We start from the raw sequence: 23,127 nt of genomic DNA, 5'->3' as shown, positions 1-23,127 counted from the left end.
GGGGCCTCCCCGGTCTCCCCTGCGGCGGCTCCGCGGGGCTCAGCTCAGCTCCCAGGGCGGTCGCGCAGCTCCAGGCCGGGCTGAGCGGTTCCCGCTGCCGGGTGTCCCCCCGGCCCCTCGCAGCCCTGCCGGCGGCTCCCCGGTGGGGAGCAGGCCCAAGCCCGCGGGGAGCGGGCGGCAACTTGGCACTGCCCGGTTTTGGGCAGGGCGCGGACGCTCTTGGGTCAAACCGCGTCTTCCTCGGGAGCCTCTCCCGCTGGTCTGCGCGTTTCGTGCTGAATTGAACGTGTGTTAAACCTGCGCCGTGCGTGCGGGGATTCTGATAGCAGAGCTCTCCTGAGGCGGGCGCGCCGTGTTCTGGTGAGGAGGCTCAGTCCCAACACCTCACGCTCCAGGACAATAATAAACAACGGACGGTAAATAAAGGAGCATGCGGTTTTTATCTGTAACTCTCAGCGGCGGCAGAGGCACGGGGACGCTGCAGCCGCCTCCGAGGTGACGCCAGCGCTGGGCCGGGTGGCGGCGGCTGTTTTCTTTCTGCTGCGCGATGTGAACGCGGGCGCTGAGGTCTGCTGTTCCCGATGGCAAACGCGGCTGGGGAAGGGCTCCCCTCCAGTCAGACACAGCCTTCGTGCTCCTGCTGCTCCCAGCGCCCGCCGGCGATCCCGACTGCGCGTCTTTAGCAGCACAGCGGCCTCCTCTGCGACCGCCCCCCATCCCTAAACCCCGGCTGATCCCGGGTGCATCCCGACCTTCCCCGCCTGGAGATCAGCCGGGGACGTCGCTCTGGCTGCGGGAGAGGGGCTCAGTGGGGAATTTACCACCATCGTTTCTGGTTTTCGTTCCCTCGCGTACCCTCCCGCCCCCCTCACCCTTTTCTCATCTCACAACCATTTGTTTGCCTTCCGCCGTGTTTCAGCAGCAGCACGCAGGGATCACCCCAGCCCCTGGGAGACCCACGGCGCCGGCACAGAGCGTCCTGCCCGAACGGCCTCCCCAGCAGGCAGGACAGGCAGGACAGGCAGGACAGGCAGCGGGCAGGCGGGGACGCTCCTCCCAGCACAGCCAGGCCTGGAAACACAGGGCCAGAACCGCTGCCAGGAGCCCTCCGGCCCCCCCAGGCAGCCTCCGGCGCGGATCGCCTCCGGCACGCGTTTATCCGGCCTTTGGAAGCCTTCCCAGCCCCGCGCAGCCCGCATCGGTGCTGAGCTGCGTCTCCGGGGGGAGGTTGTTCCCAATACATAATGCAAATGTCTTGGTGCCACAAATCCCGCGTTTCCACGGGTTCCTCGCTTTCTCTGCCGGCGCCCAAGGCCGTACCGGGTCCAGTCCGGGGTCCCTGGCTCCGCACGCGCTCCCCCGCCGTGGAAAGCTGCTCCCGCTGCTCTCCCAGCCGCACCGGCGGCCCCGTGCTTTCAGCAGTGCGTGTTTAAGGGCATTTAAAGGCAGGGGCACGGATTCCCCACCCCCCTGTGAGCTGGACACTGCTGAAATCTGTGTAAAACTTGTTCTTTTCCCCTTCTATCGCAACGGGAAGGTTTATACGTGGGAGCAGGGGGGAGTCGGGAGCTGCCCCCTCCCGGCAGGGCGGCTGCTGGGTTTGCAGCGGCCCCGGGGGCAGCTCCGCATCAGCCCCGAGCAGCGAGGGAGCGGCTGCCTGGGCTTGTTTGGCTTTTAAAGGCTCTGTTATTTGTGCGACAGTGTCTGGCTGTTGCCGTTTGCTTCGGTCAGTGCACTACAGAGAAGAAAACATCCCTGATTTGACACGTGCAATAGCTCCCTTTGAATAAGTTGTGATTTTCTTTATTTTGAATTTTGCACTAGATCACGTTTTAAGCCCTTCTCCTGGAAGGGGTTTGGTTCCCCGGGAATCTCTGCCTTTATTAAAACATGCAAATAGCCTGCTGGCCTCGTGGCCATGCACAGGAGCTTGGAGAAGGCTAGGGAAAAAATGAGAGGGCAATGAGAGAAATCCCCAGCACAGCAGCTCTGGAGAGGTCCGTGGTTTCCTTAGCCCCGCTCCGGATTCGGGCAGCAGGAGTGCTGGGCGGGGGGACCCGGCTTTGGGGGTGACACGCGGGAAGCCGGCGGGGCGCTGGATGAGGCCCAGCAGCTGCCAGGGTGCCCTCCGAAATAGCGGCCCAGCGCCCGGCTCCACCGCCCCGGCACGTCCCGAGGGGTCGGGCTGTTCTCAGCACGGGCGCTGGCACGGCCACCGGCCCTGGACAGCCTCGGTGACGGCTGAGACGCTTCTCCCGCGGGGATTCTCTGCTGTCTAATAAGGGTTGGGCTTCACACCGCTGCTTTCCCCCGCGTAGAAGCGTCTCCCAAGAGGAAGGGTGTCACCGGGCGCATCAGAGCACGCTGCAGCCTCCCTCCCTCCCAGCCCGGCCAAACCGCCGGTGCGAGGGCTTGCGTTACGACAGCCAGCTCCAGCGCGGAGGCTGCCGGCGCAGCCCATGCCGTTCCAGCTCCTCCCGGGGAACAGCTGGGCGCAGGTGCCGGCACGCTTGCTCCGCGCAGTTACCAGCTGCACACCCGCTTCCAAACACGCAGAGGAACCAAGATGTTTGCAGCCGCAGCTTCCTCCCAGGCCGCGCTGCACTGGAGGTTAAAACGCCCTTTAGCGAAGGGATCGAGCCAGGCTCGGCTGGGAATCGCATGTGGGGCACCGGCTCCAAAAGCTGAGCCGTTACTTTGAGGCAGGACAGGACAAATCCACAAGTTCTGCTTTTTCACGAGAGCTACTGGCACCGCGCAGGATCACAAAGCACAGGCGGGAGATCCCCGAGCCCGTTTTGGGGGGCCCAAGCAGCGTCACAGCACATCCCTCCACCCTGGGATCCCCAGGGGCTCGGTGCGTCCCCAGGGACGGGTGTCAGAGCACGGTGATGCTCGGGGTCTCGCCCCAGCTCCGTTGCTGGTTTGTCCGGGGGTGTCCAGCCCCGTAACCGCAGGAGGAGGTAGGGGAGGCTCCAAGGGGCTGCCGAGCACCCCCAGAGCGCAGGAGGGGGGGTGCACGGGAGCAGACTGCCCCGCCAAGCCCCCAGGCTCCTGCCAGCGCTGCGTTTCCCTCCTGCTCCCTCGCAGCCTTTTCTCATGATAGCGCCCAGCCACATGTGATTTACTTCGATCTTGGCACCGAGTCCGGAGTGCTGGAAAGCGATCACCCAAATTCTGGTAAGTGCCGTGCTTCCCCTTCCCGAGAGGGCCGGGTTCCCAGCAGCGGGAGGGCAGGATCGATTGGAAACCGTCCACGGCAGAGAAACCCAGGCAGGAGGCAGCTCCCATCGCTTCGCGTGCAGCTCCGTACCTGCGTTGCATCAGCTGCGCTCTGCTTCCTGCCGGCCCTGCCGCCTGCCCCACCGGGGCGGGGGGAAAACAGGCTCCCCCCGGGGTCAAATCCTGCCCGACCCTCCAGGAACGGGCAGCTGGAGCGGGGCATGCCAGGGTCTCACTGCAGGCCCCCCAGCACACACGGGGTGTCCCCAGGCCCCCTCGGATGCCCCAGCGCTGTTCCCCATCAGGGGCTTGTGGCCGCATCGGCTTTCCCAAGCGCCTGCACCAGCATCTTCAGCTCCAGCTGGGAGGTCAGCCTGCCCAGCAGCCAAGGGGAACCAGGCTGAGACCTACAAAGCTCGTTGCATGTGGGCCACTGCACGGTGCGTGGCCACCGCTGCCACCCCGTCCCCTCCACCGGACGGGGCAAAGCCCAGAGAGCCCTTGGCCACGGCCCCGCTTCCCAGCCAGGGGGGCGAGGAGGGGGCTGCCCAAACGTGAGATGGTTTTGCAGGACTCTCCCACCCCGGGATGGTCCCTGCCCGGTCCCGTCCCTGCCTCCCTGCGCACTCCAGCCCCACCACCAGCACAGAGGGGGCCCCGGCACTGGGGCAGCCCGGTTCCCTGGGGGCTGCCTTCTTCCCGAAGCTGCGGGGAGGCGTGGAGCCAGCTGGGTGCAGGGCTCCTCACTCCTCACCCCGGCGGAAAGTCAGGGGATTTCCAGGCTGTAGGGAAAAACAGGAACCAGCTGCGTGTGACAGCGGCCAGGCTCACCCCGACACAGCCACGGCTGGTGGGAGCCGCTCTGCAGCGCGCAAGAGCAGAGCCTGCAGGAGCAGGGCCCCAGCACTCCCGGCTGACCCCGTTTCCTCGGGACCGGGTGCCCTCCGGGGACCCAGCTGCCCAGGAAGGGCTTTTTCTTGGGAAGCCAGCCATTTCCCAGGACGCCCCCCCCCACAAGGGCCAAAGCATCAGCACGCACTCAGCCGTGTCCCCAGCACATCGTGCTTCTCCTCCTCACATCCCACCAGTGCGGGCACAGGGCAACCCCAGTGCCCCCAGTCCCACCACCCCAGACCAGCATCACTTCTGCCTCATCCCCTGCTTGGGGGTTTCCTCCCCTGCAGGGAGGTGCAGGGCCGCCACGGGGGGCCACCCGCACCGGGGGGCCACCCGCACCGGGGTGCCAGGGAAGGCAGAGCCCTCTGCGTGCCAGGAGCATCCCTGCCTGCTCCCCAGCCCTGGGGGCTGCAGCTGCAGGCAGCAGCGGGCTGCGGTTTGGTTGCCTGCAGCAGGGGCTGCGCCGCAGCTTTGCGTGTGCACAAAATGCCAGTCTCGTCACAGCAGCAACAGGTTCAACGAGAAAACTCGTGCTGGGGTCCCCTCCAAGACGCTGCCCTCTCCTTGCGCTGCTGCAGCAGCAGCAGCAGGCTCAGGAGGTGCTCCCCACCAGCACCCACCCCACTCTCCCCTGCTGCTGAGCCTCCCCACCCTGCACCGACCCCCCCAGGGCCCCACTGCCAGCACAGCCCGGGGTGCTCCTGCAGGAGCACCTGCAAGCCCTCCCCTCCCTTAGCAAGCGGTGGCAATTAGGGCAGAGGCTTTATCTGCAGCCCTGCCCAGGGAGCCATGCTGTCGCAGGAGAGGGTGGGCTGCAGGGTGGGCTGCAGGGTGGGCTGGGGCGCGCCTGGGAATGCGTGGGAGCAGGCGAGGCACCGGCTGCCTTTGCAGCAGCTCCCCGAGACCATCTGATGGTGCAGCAGCACCCGCCTGCAGCCGGAGGTGGGGGGCACGGGTGCCCCGTGGGGCAGGGTGCCCACGCACCCGAAGCGTGGCAGCACCTCGCAGGCTGTGCCCTCCGTGGGGGGAGCACCGGGGCAGCGGGGCAGCCGGCTTTGCGGGGCTCCCTCGGCGGTGGCCCCCGGGGGCCGCGGGGCCAACGGGTTCACGTCTAAAATGGGAACCGGGCTGGGACGGGGAGGAGGCGATCGCGGTAACTGAAATACGTGGTTGTGGCACCAGCTGCAGAGGCGGTGGTGGTTGCGGGAGGAGACTAGTTCATTGCTGAATGGGTCAGTATGCGTTCTTCCAGTGTATCTACTTACTCATATTTGTATCACACTAAATAAATAGCTCTAGGGGATTTTAGACCCTTAAAACACATGGCTAGCCAGACTCCAGCAGTTGCTCTCAGGTAAGACGGCCGGTAGCCTGGACGGGGACGAGGACGCGCCCACGGCCCCGTGCGGGGCCAGAGTCGGAGCAGGGTGCTTTATTACAGGGATGCGATTCAACAGAGCCGGAGCCTCCGGCGTTAAGCTCTGGAGAAAGGTTATTTCAGAAAGTATGACACAATTGCTTTGATTAATTAATGCATGCAGATGAACGAACTCTTCTGAGAGCCGCACTCATTGATGGGAATAAAAGCCCAAACATGACAAACCCCGCTCAGGCCAGAGCGGGAGGAAGGGACCCTTCCCCTCGGGCTGGGGACCTCAGCGGGCAGCGCTGCCCTTCCCCGCGCAGAGCTTGCGGGGGTTCCCGGCTCGGGGTGCCCCGGCCGTGCCGCGTGCGGGTGGCCGTTGGGCGAGGGGGCTGCGTTCCCCTCCGCCTCCTGAGGCTCCCTGGCTGGTTTTGGGGGCTGGGGCTGGTGTTTGGGTTCAGGCAAGTTGTCCGCTAAGGCAGGAGGCTGTGGGAGAGAGGAGGGAGCCCGGGAAGCCGAGGTTTTGCTGCGGTTGGCTCTAAAGCTCCCCGAGGTGAGGTGTTCAGCTGCTGGAAGAGGGAACAGGACCAGCCCAGCGCGTCTGCGCCCCACCAGGCCCGCGCCGGAGACTCCCAGGCAGCGCGAGCGGGAGACGGGCTGCCTTCCTCCAGGGCTGCCGCGAGAAACCCCAGCCCTTTTGTCTCATCGTCTCCTTTGAAGACGGCTCCTTTGATGGGCACGATGCCGCCGGGGTTCCCACGCAAACCCCGGCAGGGCCAGGGCCCCCCGCTCCCTGAACCCCCTCAGAGGGGCCTCCCCTGGTGGGAGCAGGGCTCGGGACCACCCGGTTCCCAGAAGGGCCTTCGCCCCCCGGCCTGGTCAGACGAGGGCTCCCACACCTCCCCAAACCCGGGCCAGCCCGCGCCTCGCTGCGGCTGCTCGTCCAGGGCCTCGCTGCGGGCGCAGAGCCCGCGCTCCTTCCCGTTCCCCGTTATCAACAGGATCGTCCCCGTACCGGCGGGCTGGGGGGCAAACCGGAGCGCCGAGCCCTTGTGCCGAGCGCCGCACGCGGCTGCTGCCGGTGCCGAAGCCTCTCGGTGCGCCAGCACGGCGAGTTCGCCCCGGCCGCGGTGCCGCAGCCTCCCCCGGTCAGGGTCCCCCCTCCCTCCCGCCGGCGCCCTTGGCAGGGGCCCGGTGCTTGAAAAGGCCAGGCAGATAGCGGCGGCTCTGCTCTGCCGGCGCCTGCCTTCTTGGGGATAAACCCACGCCGAGGCACCCGCGCTGCGGCCGCCGCGCTAGGGATGCCAACGTAAAAATAGAGCGCTCTGGCAGCCTTTTGTATGGCCCGGTCGGGATTTCTGTTCTTATCCTGGGACTCCGAAGGGGCGCAGGCCCCGCGCAAGCGCCCCGCAGTCACAGCACGAAACGTGACAGCGACGGGCGGGGGCGGCCGGCAATGACGGAGCCGGGCCCAGCCGCCGGGGCCGGGCGTTCTCCGGCCCTGCGATTCCGCGCGTTGCATTCACCCTCGGAGCGCGGCCCTGGCGGGGGCCGACCCCCGGGAGCGGCGGGGGGGGGGGGGGGGGGGGGGGGGGGGGGGCCTTCAGCCCTCCCGGTGCGGACCGGCCCCGCCCGGGCTCTCCGTGCCGTCGGGGAGGAGCGGGGCCGCCGGTGCCCGCCCGGGCTGCGGGCAGCCGCTGTCGGTTCCCCTCCCGCTCCCCTCCCTCCCGGCGTAGCGGGCCCCGGTGGCCGGGCCGGGCCTGCCGCAGCCCCGCGGTGGGGAGAGCCCGGCCGGCGGCGGCTGGGCCGGAGGCTGCGGGCAGCGCCCGGCGCGGCGGGAAGGCGGCGCAGGCCCTGCCCGGAGGAGCGGCCCCGGGTCCCGCCGCGGCCGCTGACCTGAGGGCTCCCGCGGCCCCGGGCCCCTCCTGGTCCCGGGAGCCGCTTCCCGCGGGCCCTGCTGCCCCCCAGCCCGGGCCCGCTCCCCCCAGCCCCGGTTCCCCCCCGGCCCGGTCCAGTCCCGTTCCGGTCCCGCCGGCCTCAGTTCCCGTCCGGTCCGGTCCGGTCCGGTCCCGTTCCCCCCGGCCCCGGTTCCCCCCCGGCCCGGTCCGGTCCCGTCCCGCTCCCGCCGCCGGCGCCGGCACCGCCCCCCGCCCACTTCCGGCCGGAAGTCCGTGTCCCCCCAAGATGGCGGCCGTGCGGATCCCGGAAGTGCGGAGAGGCGGCGGCCGCCGGGCGGGAGCCTGAGCCCCCCGGGACGTAGGTAAGGGCCGCCCGCTCCCCCCGCTGCGGGCCGCGGGTCCCCCGCCGGCAGCCCCTCGGGGCCGGGTCGCGGGGCTGCCCCGGGGCAGGCGGGGCTGAGGGCTCGCGTCCCCCCCCCCCGGGCCGCCGCCGCCGTCACACGCCGGCCCGGTCCCCTCAGCGGGCGCAGAGCCCCGGGCCCCGCTCCGTGCGGCCGGGCCGGGGGGGTCCTGGGGCCCCGCGGGGTGAGCGCGGCCCCCCGGCCTGCCGCCGCCCCGGCCGGGCCTGCCCGGTGCCGCGGCGGGGCCCTGGGGCTGCCCGGGGCTGGCGGGGCCTCGGGGGCCGGGACGCAGCGTGGGGGCAGCGGGCGCCAGGCCCCCGGGTCACTCGCGTTCCCCCACGGTGTCCGTCTGTGGGGCGGGCCCGGGGCTGCCGCTGCGACGCGGCTGGGTGCGATCGTCCCGGTCCGGGTCGGTCCCGTGGGGCGCGGGAGGAGCCGGTCTGCGCTCGGCACCGGCTGCTAACGCGGCTCTGCCTCGCAGGAGCGCGAACGGTGCCGCGGGGCGAAGCTCCGGGGCCGCTTTTGGTGCCGGTGCCGGCCGCGGGGCGAAGGCCGGGCTCCTCCGGCGCTGCCCCAGGCCCGGGCCCCCACCGGGAGCCGTTCCCCGAGCGCAGCTGAGGCGGCAAGCGCCGGCGAGCTCCCGTTTTTCTGCGCTCCTCCTTCAGCTGCTTTTAGATCGAGGGCTGTAAAAACGGACACCGGAATCCATCGCGGGCCGAGGCCCCGGTCGCCAAGTTTCTGCCGCTGTGGTGCCGCCCTTAATGGCCCCGTTAAGAACCTCTGAAAAACAGAGCTTACGCTAACAGACTCTGAACTCCGGCGCTGTTAGCGGTCACCGGTGTGCTCGCTTCTTAACATAATTAAATGGCAGGGTTTACGAAAGAGCTCCGTTCTCAAAAGTAACCGTAAATATCAGCGTAAGAACTGTGACTTCAAGTTAGCATGCTCCATTTACAATTAAAATAAGATGGTCTTTGAAGGGCGGGTTCTGCAGGCTCGGCGCTGGATCCAGGAGCCCGCAGGGGAGTTTCTGGTCTGTGCGCTGTTACTGTTGTAACTTTAGCGGGCAGAGAGACGCCGGCTGTAGCTGTGCGGTGCCGCTGTCTTCCGCAGATTATCTGCGTGTCATCCGAAATGCTGAGCTCTCTCTGACCTGTGTGGGTACGTTTAGGCTGAAGAGCAGCGGCTGATGGGAATCACGTACTAACACTTTTGCTTTGAGTTCAGGGAACGCTGTGCATCCCATAAAGCAGTAAAAACGTTTGCGGTGTTCAGTAGCGAGGATGCCAGCTGGAAGCTTCGGCAGCCTGAATTCTGTTCTTCTCTCTGCTGCTTGCTCGTTTGTCGATGGAGGTCTGTTCCCTTGACGTTTGCACCCTCGCTTTCCCAAAATAAGACTTAGACCTGTAGCAGCTCAGCTGAATGAAGTCTCATTCAAACACTAGTGCGAGCACTCTTCAAAGGAAGAATGTTTGAGTTGTCTGAAGTACTTTTCTGGTCATTGCCAAAGTAGCAGCCTGAAAACATCTGAAATCTTAGCGCTCAGCACTGGCGTTGTGCAAAGCTGGCATTGTCCTGGAGCGCCTGAAGTCGCTGTGCTCTGTCTGGAGCTTGCCCAGGGTTAGACGCGGAAGGTGACAGAACTGTGATGGGCGTTAGAGGGTCTTTGTCTGATTAAAGAGTGGCGTTTTGTTACTCGGGGCTGTTTCATGCCGTAGCTGGGATGGCTGACGAAAGTCGAAAGAGAAAGGTGCCTTTTCCCCACCTGCTTCCCTCAGCAGCGCTTTGCCTGGTCTTGGCATCGCAGCCGTGCTTTTGCTGGGCTTTCAGGCCAGCTGAAAGAGAAGATATTTTTTCTTTATAAAGGAAAACGTAATGGTAAACCCACAGAACTTGGCAGGAGATGGCACGGCCAGTGCATTTTGCAACCTTTTTTCTTTAATGATTAGATCTTAACTTTGGTCTCTTAAAAGTGTTCTGAAAGATTTTGCTGAGTCCCATGTGTGGATTTTTCTTTTCTTATGTATGAACTCGCACCTTTTAAAAAAACTCCTAGAAATCCGTCACGTTTTGCTAAATGCAGTTTCCTCCCACGCTTTACCTTTTTCAGGGTCTTGCCTCCTCATCCTTGAACAGGAACAGACTTCTCCTGGAAAACCACTGCTCCCTCCCTTTAGCTGCCTGGTTGCTTGTGTTGAGCGTTGGTTTTGTTTTGTGCTGGCCGAGCTCCCCGTGCGGTGGGTCCCCCCGCTAATCCCTGCCGACTTTGGAACAAAAAAAGCAGGCCCGAGCGTCATGTGTCATCATGTGCCAGACATGGGACGGGCCGCCTCTGCCAGGCCGGGCACTCGCTGAAAAGCTGCAGCTACTTTCATTGCAGGTTTTTTCAAAACTAAAGTATACATGGACAGGAATTTTTTTGTTTGTTTGTTTAAAGTAGCGAGCATATGGTGTGTTTGAGGGTTGCGTTTCCTGACTGAATAGGCCTTTTTAATGGTTAAGTTATAGATCCCTGAAATGGTCTCTAATAAAAATGCTGATGCAGGTTTAAAGCTTTTTAAATAGTGACACTGTAATAAAGAGCCAACTGTGTAGTCGCTGAATACTGTGCTGTGATTTTTAATCGTGAGAGTCTGGATCTCTCAGGAAAGCCTTCTAGGCTTAATTAGGAGTTTCATATTCTCCCAAAACATTTTTTTCAGCTTAAAACTTAAAACTCGTCAGTCTTTTTTGGTAACGCGATCAAAGTCTGTAAACACGTAGCTATGAAGGAGGCGAATACATCTCTTTCACAGAGAAAGGATACCTTGGGCATGCCTGAAGGCTGGCTGGGTTGAAATGAGGTTTACGTGCTCACGATCAATAGGGAAGCAGGCTTTGATGTCCCGGAGTATTTTTTCCGCCGTGAATGGCTGCGTGTGAAACAGAACATCGAGACCTGCTCAGCTCCTGGGGAGAGTGCTTCTTCCAGCGTCTCTCATGATTGAAACTGGGGGTAGAGCAAAGTGTCGAGAGTCACAGACCCGTGTTTTCTTGGCTTCTGACCTTAGCCGAGTTCTTTGTGCTCTTCTTCTTCCCTTTAATTAAGTACTGTAATAATGGATTTCTACCTTGCAGCTGTGCTTCTGAGGTTGCCTTCGGCTTGTGTTGGGCTTGTGTTACAGCTCTGTCCAGGTGTGCTTCGCTGCTGCCGGACCCTGGCTGTGCTGCGCGCCGTGGCTGCCGTGCTAGCGGGCAGCCGGCACCCATCACGCTCTCGCCATGGTTTGTTTTCTTCCAGGACCTTACTGGCGACGGGCGTGAGAAGGGGAGCAGCTCCGAGGCTCGCGGTGCCCCGCTCGGGCTCTGCCCCGCTGGCGGGGGGTGTTCAAGCCCCTGCTTTTGAGAACTGTTTTGCGCATTTGCTGTCTGAGCCACTCGTCTGCTTCAACCCGAGCTCTGCCCTACGGGGCTTGCGTATTTACGCTTTGGAAACTTCAGTGCATGGTTGTGTGAGGGTGGTGCTGCATGGATTTACACAAAAATGTGCCGAGTGTTTCTTGGCAAAAGCGTGTGTAGTATATGGGGAGGTTTTTTTGCTCTGCCCAGAAATAGTCGTATCTGTCCCTGCTCTGCCACCCGGGAGAACAGATGGAATCTGTCTCTGCCCTACAAGCCAGCTTTACGTTGGGTCTGGGTCCCCGAAGCCAGCTTTACGTTGGGTCTGGGTCCCCGAAGCCAGCTTTACGTTGGGTCTGGGTCCCCGAAGCCAGCTTTACGTTGGGTCTGGGTCCCCGTTGGAGCAATATTCTGTTGCTCAAAGCAGAACATTTGAATCTGGAGACAGACCATCAGAGTGAGAGCAGCCTGCAAGCGCAGAGGACGGCCGTCCGCTTTGCAGCCGCTTCATTGTGGGGAAGTAGCAGGAACCTTGGCATGGTGAAGCAGGGACCTGACGGCTCTGCTGGTGGAGAAACAGAGTCCAGGGAAGCAGGAGAGGTCATGTTCTGGAGTCACCGCGAGCGAATGAATGAGAAGCGAGGTCAGCATTGCAGGTAGCATCAGCAATTCACTTTAATTGTGCAGCCTTGAAAGAAAAGTGTCTGTGGAAGATTTAAGACAATTTATGTCAGTGGCTAGATTAGCAAACCTTTCTGTTGTTACTAAAGCTGCCGTGCCACTTAATTGCTTAATATTAATCCCTGGAAATTTAGGGAATGGCACATTGGGGCAGACGCCAGCAACAAGACTCCAGATTAAGATTTTTCTCTCTCATTATTTAGTCTTGTGTTTCTGTGCAAGGATTAAGGCCGCTGTGACTCTCGCAAGTATCCAAGCAGCACCAAGGAGCGTCCCAGCGATGGGCAGCGCAATTCTGGGTGCAGCACAGGGCTTGGTTGGTGCAAAGGTGCTTTATACCGGTGTCGATCCCTCCCGTGGTGGGGAGAAGAACGACCCTGTTGGCGTTTGGTCGGGGTGGAGCCTCCTTTCCCGACGAGCTGCGCTTGCTCCGGGGCCTGGGCTGGCTCCCGTGCGATGGGGTGGCGGTCACCGTCCGCGCAGTCCGTCTCCGTACGCGGATGCGCTCGGCCGTGCTGTACGGCACTTCCCCGCTGATGGTGTGACTATTTCCATGGCAGACCTGTGGAGCCTAAATATAGCCCCTGTGCTCTTCCCCAGAGCTTGCCCTGACTTTGTCAACTGCAGTTCCTTGTTCTGTTCCTTGTTCTTGCCTCTGCTGCTGCAGTCCTTGCAACCTGACCTGTCTCTGAGTGTTCTTTTTCAACTTTTATTTTTTTCCTGGCACTTACAATAATTAAGTCTGTTACATGCTAATTTAAACCTGCCTGACTTACTTTAAATCTAATTGTGTGGGACAGTTAATATTTTCTTGTAAAGAGGACTTTTCCTTCCAAAAAGCTGTCTTTGATATTTTTTTTTTCCCCCTGTACGGTCTGAGCTTCAAATGAGGAGGAGCCAGCACTTCTTGAAGGGTAAAGCTCTTCCTTTTCATTCTTGAAACACCACCGTCCTTGAAGGGCAAGTTTCTTTTGCCTGCACCACCATATATCTTGCACAGATCTGGCAAGAAGCTTTGGAATGATCTCAATTCTTCTTCCCTCTGCTTACAGACTATCGAATGCCAGCAGTTAATCTGTCAAATAGCTTGTTTCACTCTGCGGTTCCGTATCGAGTTGCACAGCCTGGGTAGGTAGCAAGGCTTGCCGCGGTTCCTTCTCGGAGTTGCTCAGGAGCCTGGCAGTGCCGTGCCTACGCGCTTACAGCTCTGAGTCCGTACGGAACAAATGCTCCCGAGTGCGTTCTGCCTTGCCGAAAGCGTTCAGGAGATCAGGGTGGCTTAAAGTGCTTGGGTTAGGACGCCCTAAAGTGATTCTGCTTTCATCACAGATAATAAATATCTTTTAGATGGATGTTATCCTGTGCGTTTGTAACTGGACTGGGTTGTAGTCCTCACCTGCCTAAGGTTAGATTTTCTCACCCCTCTTTTTTGTAACTCTTTCTAATAGTACTTTGAAGTTGTCTGCATCAGGCCCACGTTTTTTCATGTTTTCTAATATGCAAGGTCGGAGACGTAATCTTCCTTTCTGTGTTTTCGTTGAGATAAGTGCATGGAATCGGTATAACTCTCTTGTAAGATAGTTCCTAGTAAGGAACAAACTTTGGACTCTTTGGCTTTCAAATATAAATTGACCAGTCATTTGCTTAAGAACAGTAGAGAGCTAGAGTGAGTCACTCGCAGTATTTTCTGTTTCTGCATTAACTTCTGCCTTCTTTGCAAATTAACTTGAAATTCCTTTTTCAACAGTGTTTCAGCTGCTTAAACAAGCAGTACTGTATTTAGTTTTGCTGTGCAAAGAACTGGGTTTGCCTAATGAAAAAGAGCTAAGCTGCAAATAGTGGAGAGCATGAAAAAAATGGTATTTCCATTCATATTTTGACTTATCCGCAGGGAAAAGATCTGATACTTCTGTTCGTGTTGAACTTCTGCGCTCGGATACTATCTTTTGTCTGCTTGTCCCTGTTCTAGATACGGTGGAGCCTGACGGTAGCTCTGCGAGGGGACCGTGGCTCTATCAGAGGGCAGATCCTAGCTCCTCTCCCTTGGCTTTCCTGTTTCTCCAAGTGAGTCACTGCCGGTGGCCGTGACTGGGGCTCTGATTCGAACCCTTCCCTTCTCATTCCTCAAGGCACGATGTTGTTTGGTCCAAAAATATGGCAAGAAGAAACATTAAAGAGGAACTTGAAGCTAGCTTGGCGCTTGAGACATAAAAATGGCTTTTAAGAGTTCCGTAGCATTAAGTTCCCATTTCTTTGGGCAGTTATACACTAACCGTGTTCTGAAGAATTCCGTCCAGCCGCAGCGGCCGCGGGTGCCGGCGTTGGTGGAGGGAGCGGGATAGGGGCAGGAGGCCTGGGGCTCCCGGTCCGCTCCATGGGGGCGGGTGGGAGAGGAATTAATCTGCAAGCGGGAGAAGGAACTAGATCAAATTTCTGAGGTCTTTCTGTCGTTATGGAGTGCACGGTAATTCACGATCAGCAGGTTTAGCTCTGACTGTTCCGTGCATACCTGTGGTTTCCTAGCTATCTTCCTTTAATGCAGACAATTTAAAATACACTAACAAAGACTGAAGCACAGCAGGAGGAAGTGTTTGCATTTACTCAGTGCACAATGGTTGTTTTCATCTCTTGATTGCAGATACCCGCGAACTGAGCCCTTACCCACAGCTCTGTCGATCCTGATTATTGCGGAGCAGTTCGTTATGTTTTTCGAATTGGAAATTGTCTGCTGCAGCGCTGGTCCGATAAATTTCTAAGCAGCTCAAGCTGTTAAAAGTTGAAATTTGTGCTCTGTAACGTCTAGGTGTGATGAATTCCACAGGAATTCCAGACTGGAGCTGCCCCTTACCACCTGGGCTGAAGAGCGAACCTTTAAGCAAACTGTTATTAAAATTGAAACTGTTCCTATAGCTTAATCAGAAGAACTCATGATATAATCGAGTTGCTCACGGGGCTTTATCACGCTATGCAGGGAGCCAGTTTCGTTATTAAACATCGGCTGCTCGGCCGTAGAGGAGCAAGTCCAATGGTTTTTTCATGCTTCTGTAATCACTGCTTGAGTGCCATCCCTCTGAACCGGGGAGATCACTTTGCCGTTTCTTAGCGATGCTTGCAGAAGAAAATCACTGAAGTTCTTGAAGTCAGGAGCCTTGTCCTCCTGGTGCTGGCGTTCCCGCAGTTCTGTCCCAGCTGCCGCTTGTCCCAGGCGCGGGTCTGCGGAGCTGGCGTTCTCCTCTCCCAGCCTTTTCCTTCCTTCACCTAACCGCTGCTTACGGGAGCCGCATCTTGGGCGATTCTAGAAAACTTCTCTGCTTGGTTGGAAGTAAGCAGCTCTCCAGATTGTGCTTTGAGAATTTTTTTTGTAATATATGGGTTTTGCGGCAGGGAAATGAAAAAATCCATTCCAGTGATTTCTAGGGGATTTATCCTTGCACTGTTTGGCGGTGTGGTTTTTTGGTTTTGGGGGGTTTTATGTTTGTTTGGGGTTTTTTTGTGTTTGGTTTTTTTTTGGTCCTATTGCTCCCTGAAGAGTTATCATGGCATTGGAGTGCTTCAATTAATTCTATGTGACAAATAACCGATCTGTAAAATCAGTCTAATTACTTTGCAGTTATATTTTGAAGCATCATCCACTTGGGAAGCTTTTTGAAATTCCTCGTTGGTGTTTGGTACCTCCTTGTGCTAACGACCGTTTCCTGCGCTCTCGGGATGTGACGCGTGCCCCGCAGCGGGGTTCGTTTCGGTAGGGTGGCCTGACATGACTTCTGTCATTGAGTTCAAGGTTGCTGTTTTCCATGATTCTGCATTCCTTATTTCCTAGCACTATGAAAAACTTCAGTCAGTTCTCGATTCTTGAATTTGGTGGTAGCACTCTGCTTGTTTAGGTTGTTTATTTTTTCCTAAGTAGCAATTTTAAAAGTGAATAATCAGCAAACATCCCAAGCGTTGTCAAAGGCTGACAGGACAGGGGAGAGGTTTTAAAAAAGTTTTTTTTCATCCGTGACTTGTGAAAGAGAGTTTTAACTCTGTGGTTGAATCTTAGACAGTACTAGAAGTTACTCTGAAACTTTAGAAAAAATAAGCATTAATCTGTGTAACTAGAACCTTTTTTGACTGTTAAGATCAAAAGTTGGTACCAGTAATTAAATTTTTGTTCACTGCTGCCCTGGACTTTCTAATACTCCCATGTCAAATTAGTTGCTGATAGTGCCCTCGTCTTTTTTCTTTTTTTTTGTTTAAATAAATCCTGGTGGGCCACTTGAAGCCCACTTGGGCTTCTGTCATAGAAATGATCTTAAACTAGAGAGATCTGATTTGCCTTAACGGTGGGAATTGTTACTTTGTTGGAGTATATGGGTAAGAGAAGTGGAAAAATGTTTAAGAGAAAGTTTGCTGTAACAGTTCACTTGCGAACTGTGGGCCTCTGCTTATCAGTTTTGATTGTTCCAGCGACAGGATGGGATGTGGAAACGAGAGCGCTCTGGCTTGCAGGGAGCTTGCCGATTTCCATGGTTTTCCGTGACGAGGCTGCCGGGAGGATGGTGAGACAGGCACCTACCAAAGGCTGTTTCCACTTCTGTTCCCGTGACGGGCGTTGTCTGCCATCCCTGGGCTCACGGAGCTCTCTGAAACTGGCTTTAGTCAGTTTTTTCTTTGCCTTTTTCTTGGAGTTTGAGTGCATAAGCCAGACAGCAGCCCTCTCTTATCAGAGCACGAGCTTCTAGTGCGAGCTGTTATAAACGCCGTGTTAATCATCCCGGGAACCTGCTGTCAGCGCCGTCTTCCCGCGCGGAGCACAGAAGGGACTGTGCGGTACGGAAGCTTGGCGGAGCGGAGGAGGTTGGGGTTTGGTGACGGCCGGCGCGGGCTCTGCTGCCGGGTTGCTGGTGCTGTTCTGGTCGGACAAGAGGTGCCTTCAGCATCCTCCGGCATCGAGGCAACGGACGGAGGGGTGCAGAGTGAGATGCCTCTTGCTTCCCACTGGTATTGACGCTTGGATGTATTTTGGAATATACACTAGCTAGAGACGCCCCATAAACCAAGGCGATGCAGTATTCCAGCTCTCTTCTTTCCGTGTTTGTATTCAGAGTTTTTTAGTGGTTTGTTCTGTATAGGTCAATGCTGACAGGGCATGACGGCGTTTATCAGAAGCGGCAAGGAGCTGACGTGGCTGGACAGTTCATAGCAGCCTTGTGGTGGTGATGAGCCGCTGCGTGACACCGGGGCGCTAAGGCGATGTTTCTTCAGCAGTGCGCTGGTTTGTGATGTTGAGGGGGTTCATCCTCTCGGTGTGGCCTGGAGGACAAGGCTGGGAGTCCACGACATCTGGGTTTCATTCTTAACTGTTACTGGTTTTCTCGGTGTCTCTGACCAAAAGACCTCTAGTTTTTGGGCTGCCCATCTGTAAGGCTGGACTGCTGTTCACTTCGATCTCTTCAGAGGAATTAAGTCATGAAAATTCAGTGCATCGTCTTTTACCATCTGGCCATTGCTCAAGCGTAGAAGTTTACAGTTCCTTAAGCAGTTTTCCTTCGTTTTGCTAATGGGGTATGAGGTTTTCCTAAGGAACTGATGCTGTTTTAGGGAAAGGCGCTCTGCTCCGCAAGGACTCCGGCCAGTGAAATCTGGTGTTGCCAAGACATGAGATAATGTAGAGCAGGCGGGGAGAAATTCTGATATTGATTTTACCCTTCATAAGTTACTTTGGATGTGTAAGTAAAGCTGTATATTTGCTACAGCTGTTACGGGAATAACTGCTGCTGATTTCCTATCGAAAGCTGTTACAAATAGGGAAAAAAAAAGCAGAGAACTCCCCTGCAGTCACTGGTGAAAATAAAAGACAGTATTTTAAAGGCACCGGAGGATATCGATATCTCTAAAGCAGTCTGTGACGTTGACCCTTAGGTCAGCAAACCTCACCGCCTCTGTTCAGGAACAGCCGAGCAGTATTTAAAGGTAATCTTAAAAAAAAAAAAAAAGGGGGGGGGGGGGAGTGGGGGAAAGGCTGTCTTCCTTACAGCCTTGTACTGCCAACGTCTCTCTTGCGTTGGAAGGCCGGAGGGTCCTGGAGCAGGCTGATGGAAGTGGAAAACACAGCTAACTGTAGGTTTGCTGCTCTGCTCCCCACTGCTTCGTTTGGGGATTGGGATGCTGTAGCCCAGGCTTCATTTATAATCTAGGTCCTCTTGTCAAATCCCCCAAGACAAGAAGCAAAGCCGGGAATTTTATGACTGGGAGAAGGCATGAGGCAGGGCTATTTTTAAAGCAAACCCTGCAATTTCATCTGTGGTGTCCACTGGAGATAAGTGGAGTCACGATAAACCTTTGTCTTGTCTCTTATTACTGTCTTCCTTAGACGTAACTTAAAATTTTGTAGGATCTCTCGTGGACCACCAGTGGCATCAGAGAACAATTTAAAGGAAAAGAAAAAAGCCGCCCTAAAGGCCAGAGAGGAAAGCATCCCCTGGGAGGACTGTGTGGCCATCACGCTGAAGCATAGGTTGCTTCATTTCTTGCTGGCGACGCTTTTTACTGCATCTTTTCACAGTGGGCTTGGGGTCAAAGTCTGCAGTTACGCATCCCTGTTCGTGAGGTCTGTTGCAATAAATCACGTGGCTTGGGAGGAAGAAGTCCTTGAATGTTTTAATGTCTTCACAGTCTTTTGTGCGCAGAGCCACCTGATAGGCGGGACGCAACGTTGGGCTGCCTGAGGAGATTCAGCTGCAGTCCTTTATCTTCAGGAGATGTCAGATAAACGAGGTTTTGCTTAAATAATAGGGCTCCAGCATCACCCCTTCATTCGTGCGTGAGGGGGGCCAGAGCACCCGCCGGTAACGCTGCTGCTTCCGCAGCCCTGCCGGTGAGCTGGCTCGCGTCGAGGCAGGCCGTGATTAAGCAGCTTCTAATGAGGCATCAAGGCTACAAGTGGTCGGCAGGCTGCGTTTTGGGAACCCTGGTGCTAACGTTTGGCTAATAAATCAAGAGGCCTGAGGCCAGTATAACAATATTAATTAGGATGCTGGGGTGCTAGCTAAGTGATTTTAGCTTTTTTTTGCTCCTGGGCTTATGGACTATAAAGCCTGAGTGTGGATTTTATGGTGTAATAAAAAGAAACACTTCTGCTTGTAAAAGAACGAGACTGCAGTAAATCTCTGGTGAAATAAAGCCAGTGAAAAGGATCTAGGTGATCCCAGGCCTTTGTAAAGAGTATTTATTCTGTTAGCGATTAACTAAAATGGTCTGAGATTTTTGCAGCTTAATGATCTTTTCAGGTAGCCTGGTGCTACTTCTGCTGGCGTATAAACTTTATTCTCCGGAGGTGATGTTTCATTGTGCTTTCCTAGGGAGAACGCTTGCATCTTTGTCACTTGGTCTTTTTTTTTTTTTCCCCGAGTTTGTCAGGCTGTGGGAAGAGGCAAAGGCTGGATTAGCAAACTCTGCAGCCTGTTTAAACCCGCGGCGGCCGGGAGGACTGGCCACCCTGCTCCTGGGGAAGTCGCCTTCTGCTCCGCAGCCCCACTGCGATGAGCCACAGCTTTCATCCAGCACGGGCTTGTGAGCTTACGTAAACCGTGTGCATCCCAGTGTGACTACCTCTTTAGCTAAAATAAAAGGGGGAATACTTTTTTAAACCGCAAAGTGCTTAGCCTCCGGCAAATGATTTAATTCAGTCTGGAAGCCTGCGTCTTGTGAAGGCATTTGCGCGCCCGCAGTTTGTTAGAGGAGCAGGGTCGTCGGTCTCCGCTCTTCACCCAGAAAGCCTGGGGTGCGAGGGCTTTGCCCGGTAACTTTTCACCGCGGGATCGGCGGCGGGCTCTCCGCCCTGGGCTCGGCGGGGACGTCGTGGGTCCCCTGCGGGTTCTGCAGCCTGCACATGCGAGCCCTGCTGGGAGCCCTCCTGGCACGGCTGCTGCCACCAGAGAAAGAAAGAAAGAGTCACTTTAATTTCGCTTTCCATTACAAATGCAGAAATAATTTCGTCTGCTGAAAGGTCATTTATTTTTAAAGGGACTCTGACTCAGAAATGACTTTTCAAAAATACTCCTTGTAGCAAGTAGTATCTTCTAAATGATCAAAGCTGGCATATTTTAAATTGCAGCTTCAGTTTGTGCTACTTAGTTTTTCTGCTTGGCTACCTTGCTCGATGAGAATATATCGGCCAGTTTCATTTACTCGGCTGTCAGGCTACGGGCTTCTGGTGGCGGACAGGGTCACGGGAGGCAGAAGAGGGGCAAAAAAAGATGCCACGGAAGTAAAGACATCACGGATGCTTTTCTCTTGCTCCTCTGATTGTATAGGTTGCTTTTGCCATCTCTTTTGCTTAATCCGTTAAATCCAATTGGAAATTGATGCTCTGTGGGGTTATGGAGAATTTAGTAAAAAAAAAAAAAAAAAAAAAAAGAAAATCAGAAGTTACTTTGAAGGTTTTGACTGAGAAGGCGCACTGAAGGCAGTGTCTCATCGTGAGGTTAATCCCTGCCAGAACAATACTCTTGCTTTAGCAAGCATGATTCCGAAATCTCATCTTGCTAGCACAGGGAAAATGCAAGACAGCTGATAAGCTCTTACATTTGTTAGATTAAGAGCGTTAATGCTAAAAGTATACTATCCGGTTTGACCTTTGTGCGTAGCCGTGGCGAAAAGGTGCGCACTGAACGTCTGCTGTGAAATTAGGGAGACATCAAAAGTACAGCGAGGTCGGAGATACAGGCGCAGCCTGACCCCGCGAGCCGATCCGCTCGTCGCTCAGCGTGGCCATCGGGACTGTGGAACAGCGTTCCACAACTTAGCCTGTTTTCATGAAAACGAGGGATTTGGGGGAATTGATCGTCACGAGCTTGCACAGAATTGCAGAATCTTTTTGTATGCTAGACGAGAAAATTCCTCAAGCGAAAAACCAGCTGTGTGTCTACTGCAAAAATCACGGGTGATTGTGGTGATCTGCCAGACTTCAGCAGGGTTTGCAGTAAGGCAGGAGAGGTGTGTTTAATGTAAGTTCGCAGGTCTGGGTGAATTCCAGGTGTGGTGATATTTGAGAACTCTGTTTCCCAGTAAAAACCTCTCTTTTATGGAAAGGCAGCAGGCATTTCACAGGCTGACGTCTGTTTACTGATCTCTTAGCTACGTTTGGTCTTAGAAGTGTTTTTTTTTTTTTCTTTCTTCTCCCCTTTCATAAAATCGAAATGTGCATTTCTTTTCCACCCCAGGACATGGTGCAGGGTGAAGAGCACAGATAAAGAACCTTCCGCCACTCCATAGCCCGTTCCACCTGCCCTGAGGACTTCATGCGGCAGGACGCAGGCTGATGCCCTCAGCACACCCTGCCATGGACGGGGGGAAGAACTATCCGCAGCACGAGCACCAGCAGTCGGGCAATACCCTCTACAGCATCCCCGGCCTCCGCTCCCAGCTCGCCCTGCCAGCCATGGAGGTGAGGGCCCCGGCAGCTCCTCGGGGAGGGGTAGGGAGCGGCTGTTCGGAGGGTGCCGCCGGAAGGGGTCTGAGCCGAGCGCTCCAGCCTGTTAAATCCAGGGAGTCCTTGTGCGTATTTACAGGAGCTATTTGCCAGGCTTTCTAGGCAGCTGTCCAGGGGCACGAAGTATTGATTGGGAATGCTGGAGGGTTGAGGCGACGGCTGTCTGCTGCCTTTGAAGTGGGAGGAGAACAAGACTGTGATTAAAACAGCGCCTCTCTAAAAGCTGGTAGTTGCCAGGCTCCTTGGGAGGAGACTAAAGAGTTTACACAGGATTGCAAACTTTGTTTCTACCCCAGCTCGTCTCTCTGAGATGTGCTAAATCTATTGCTGGCTCCAGCTGTGCCTTTTTTGAGCGTGGCAGAGATGAATAGGGCCGTATTTGTCCTGATACGGCTGCTAAAACAAGACCGGGTCCCTGATGCGTTTGTTCTCAACAGGGCAAAAAGCAAACCTCTATCCCAAAATAGCTTACATGTTCCTGCAGTTTTCTGTTTCTGTTTATAACTCTTGTTTGAGTTTTGTCACATGTAGGAATTTAGAGGTTAAAAAGAGAGGCCCATTTCACCAAGTGCATGTTGCTTCAAGCATGAGGTATCATTGCTTTGGACGCAAAAAAGGACAGATGAAAGACTGATCTGTAGCTGAGTAGTAAGATACTGTATTCCTTCCATGATTGTATTGGTACGTGCTGAGCTAAAAGCTTCCCGTTAACGTTGGAGACTGTTGAGGGAGGTGGAAAGACAAAAAGAAAAGAACGATGTTGTCGGCTGTTTACCTGTGCAAGCCGATTTCAAGTTAATGGGTTGGTGCTCGCTTTCTGCAGAGACTGAGGTTAAAGGGCTAGGAAAGGGGACTGACCCTGTTGTCCTTCAGGGGACAGTAACAGGAAAGTAGGTTCAAAAGCTCAAACTGGAGCGTGGCACTCGATTTCCCCTCCTATGAGAGACGGAGCCACCTCTGCTTGTGCAGGGCACGGAGGAAGAGAAGTCGTAAGCCTGGCCTCAGACCTGCAGCTGCGGGTAGCGGTGCCAGTCCTCTGCTGCTGTAACTGTTCTGGTTTCTCCTTGCAGAATTCCGTGCTGGCTGCCGACTCGTGGAGTAGCTGCTACCCTGCCTCGTTCCCAACCTCATCTTTCCCCAGTGAAAACCAGTGAGTGCTGTTCTCCTTTGTATAATTCCCCTCTGCTCTTGCACACCCCGTGATTCAACTGTTTCTTTACTGTTTTCCTTGTTTACTTTATTTCACTAACTGATGGGGAAATACTTGCATCACACACTGATCTTGTGGCATTTCATAAACTGCTACATCTTGGAAAAAGCAGCAAACAGCTTTTTTTATTTTTCTTCTCTCGTTAAAAAAAAAGAGAAAAACTTTGATTTCTGGTAAACCTGGAGGCTGCTATAAGGGAGGAACAGCCTTGTTTTAGCCTGGATTTGTTATGCTAATGGAGTTCTTAAAAACACCCCATTAGCACAATCTGGCTGAGCAAATACGCGGGGCCATCTCTAGCTTTATGCAGATGGTGCAGACAAGGAGGAGGTGCTACTGGTACCAGGTGGCAGACTTACAGGTGAAGTGAAGCTAAAACCTTTTGCCGTGTAGGTGACTGGGAGCTGACTAAATGCTACCATCTCACGTCCACGTTGAAAAAACGTGCACAGCCCCTAACCGCGCAACCCAGAGCTCATCAGGAGTCATGACTTTTTCCTCTGGTTATAACTATAGCCTTCACCGATAGCCTCATCCCGCAAGGCGTGAGCTGATGAGTACGGGCTCGTGTGAGAACTGTGACTGACTTCTGAGTAAAGCTG

General features: G+C 55.9%; 1 protein-coding gene across 1 annotated transcript in view; it reads left to right on the top strand.

The window, feature by feature from the left end:
- The first annotated feature begins 7,660 nt into the window (after positions 1–7,660).
- Positions 7,661–23,127, top strand: part of SBNO2 (strawberry notch homolog 2) — a 66,035-nt gene continuing 50,568 nt past the window's right edge. Inside the window, exons 1-3 of the mRNA XM_087769581.1 lie at positions 7,661–7,742; positions 21,047–21,270; positions 22,386–22,465. Of these exons, the coding sequence (XP_087625707.1) occupies positions 21,145–21,270; positions 22,386–22,465 (206 nt within the window). The 5' untranslated portion in view covers positions 7,661–7,742; positions 21,047–21,144. The remainder of the gene's footprint in view (positions 7,743–21,046; positions 21,271–22,385; positions 22,466–23,127) is intronic.

Source organism: Nipponia nippon, unplaced genomic scaffold (genome assembly GCF_047370975.1).
Source record: "Nipponia nippon isolate SJK-2023a ecotype South Korea unplaced genomic scaffold, ASM4737097v1 scaffold_31, whole genome shotgun sequence".
NCBI lineage: Eukaryota > Metazoa > Chordata > Aves > Pelecaniformes > Threskiornithidae > Nipponia > Nipponia nippon.
The sequence above is the reverse complement of the archived record's forward strand: the minus strand, read 5'-3'. Positions and strand labels throughout refer to the sequence as shown.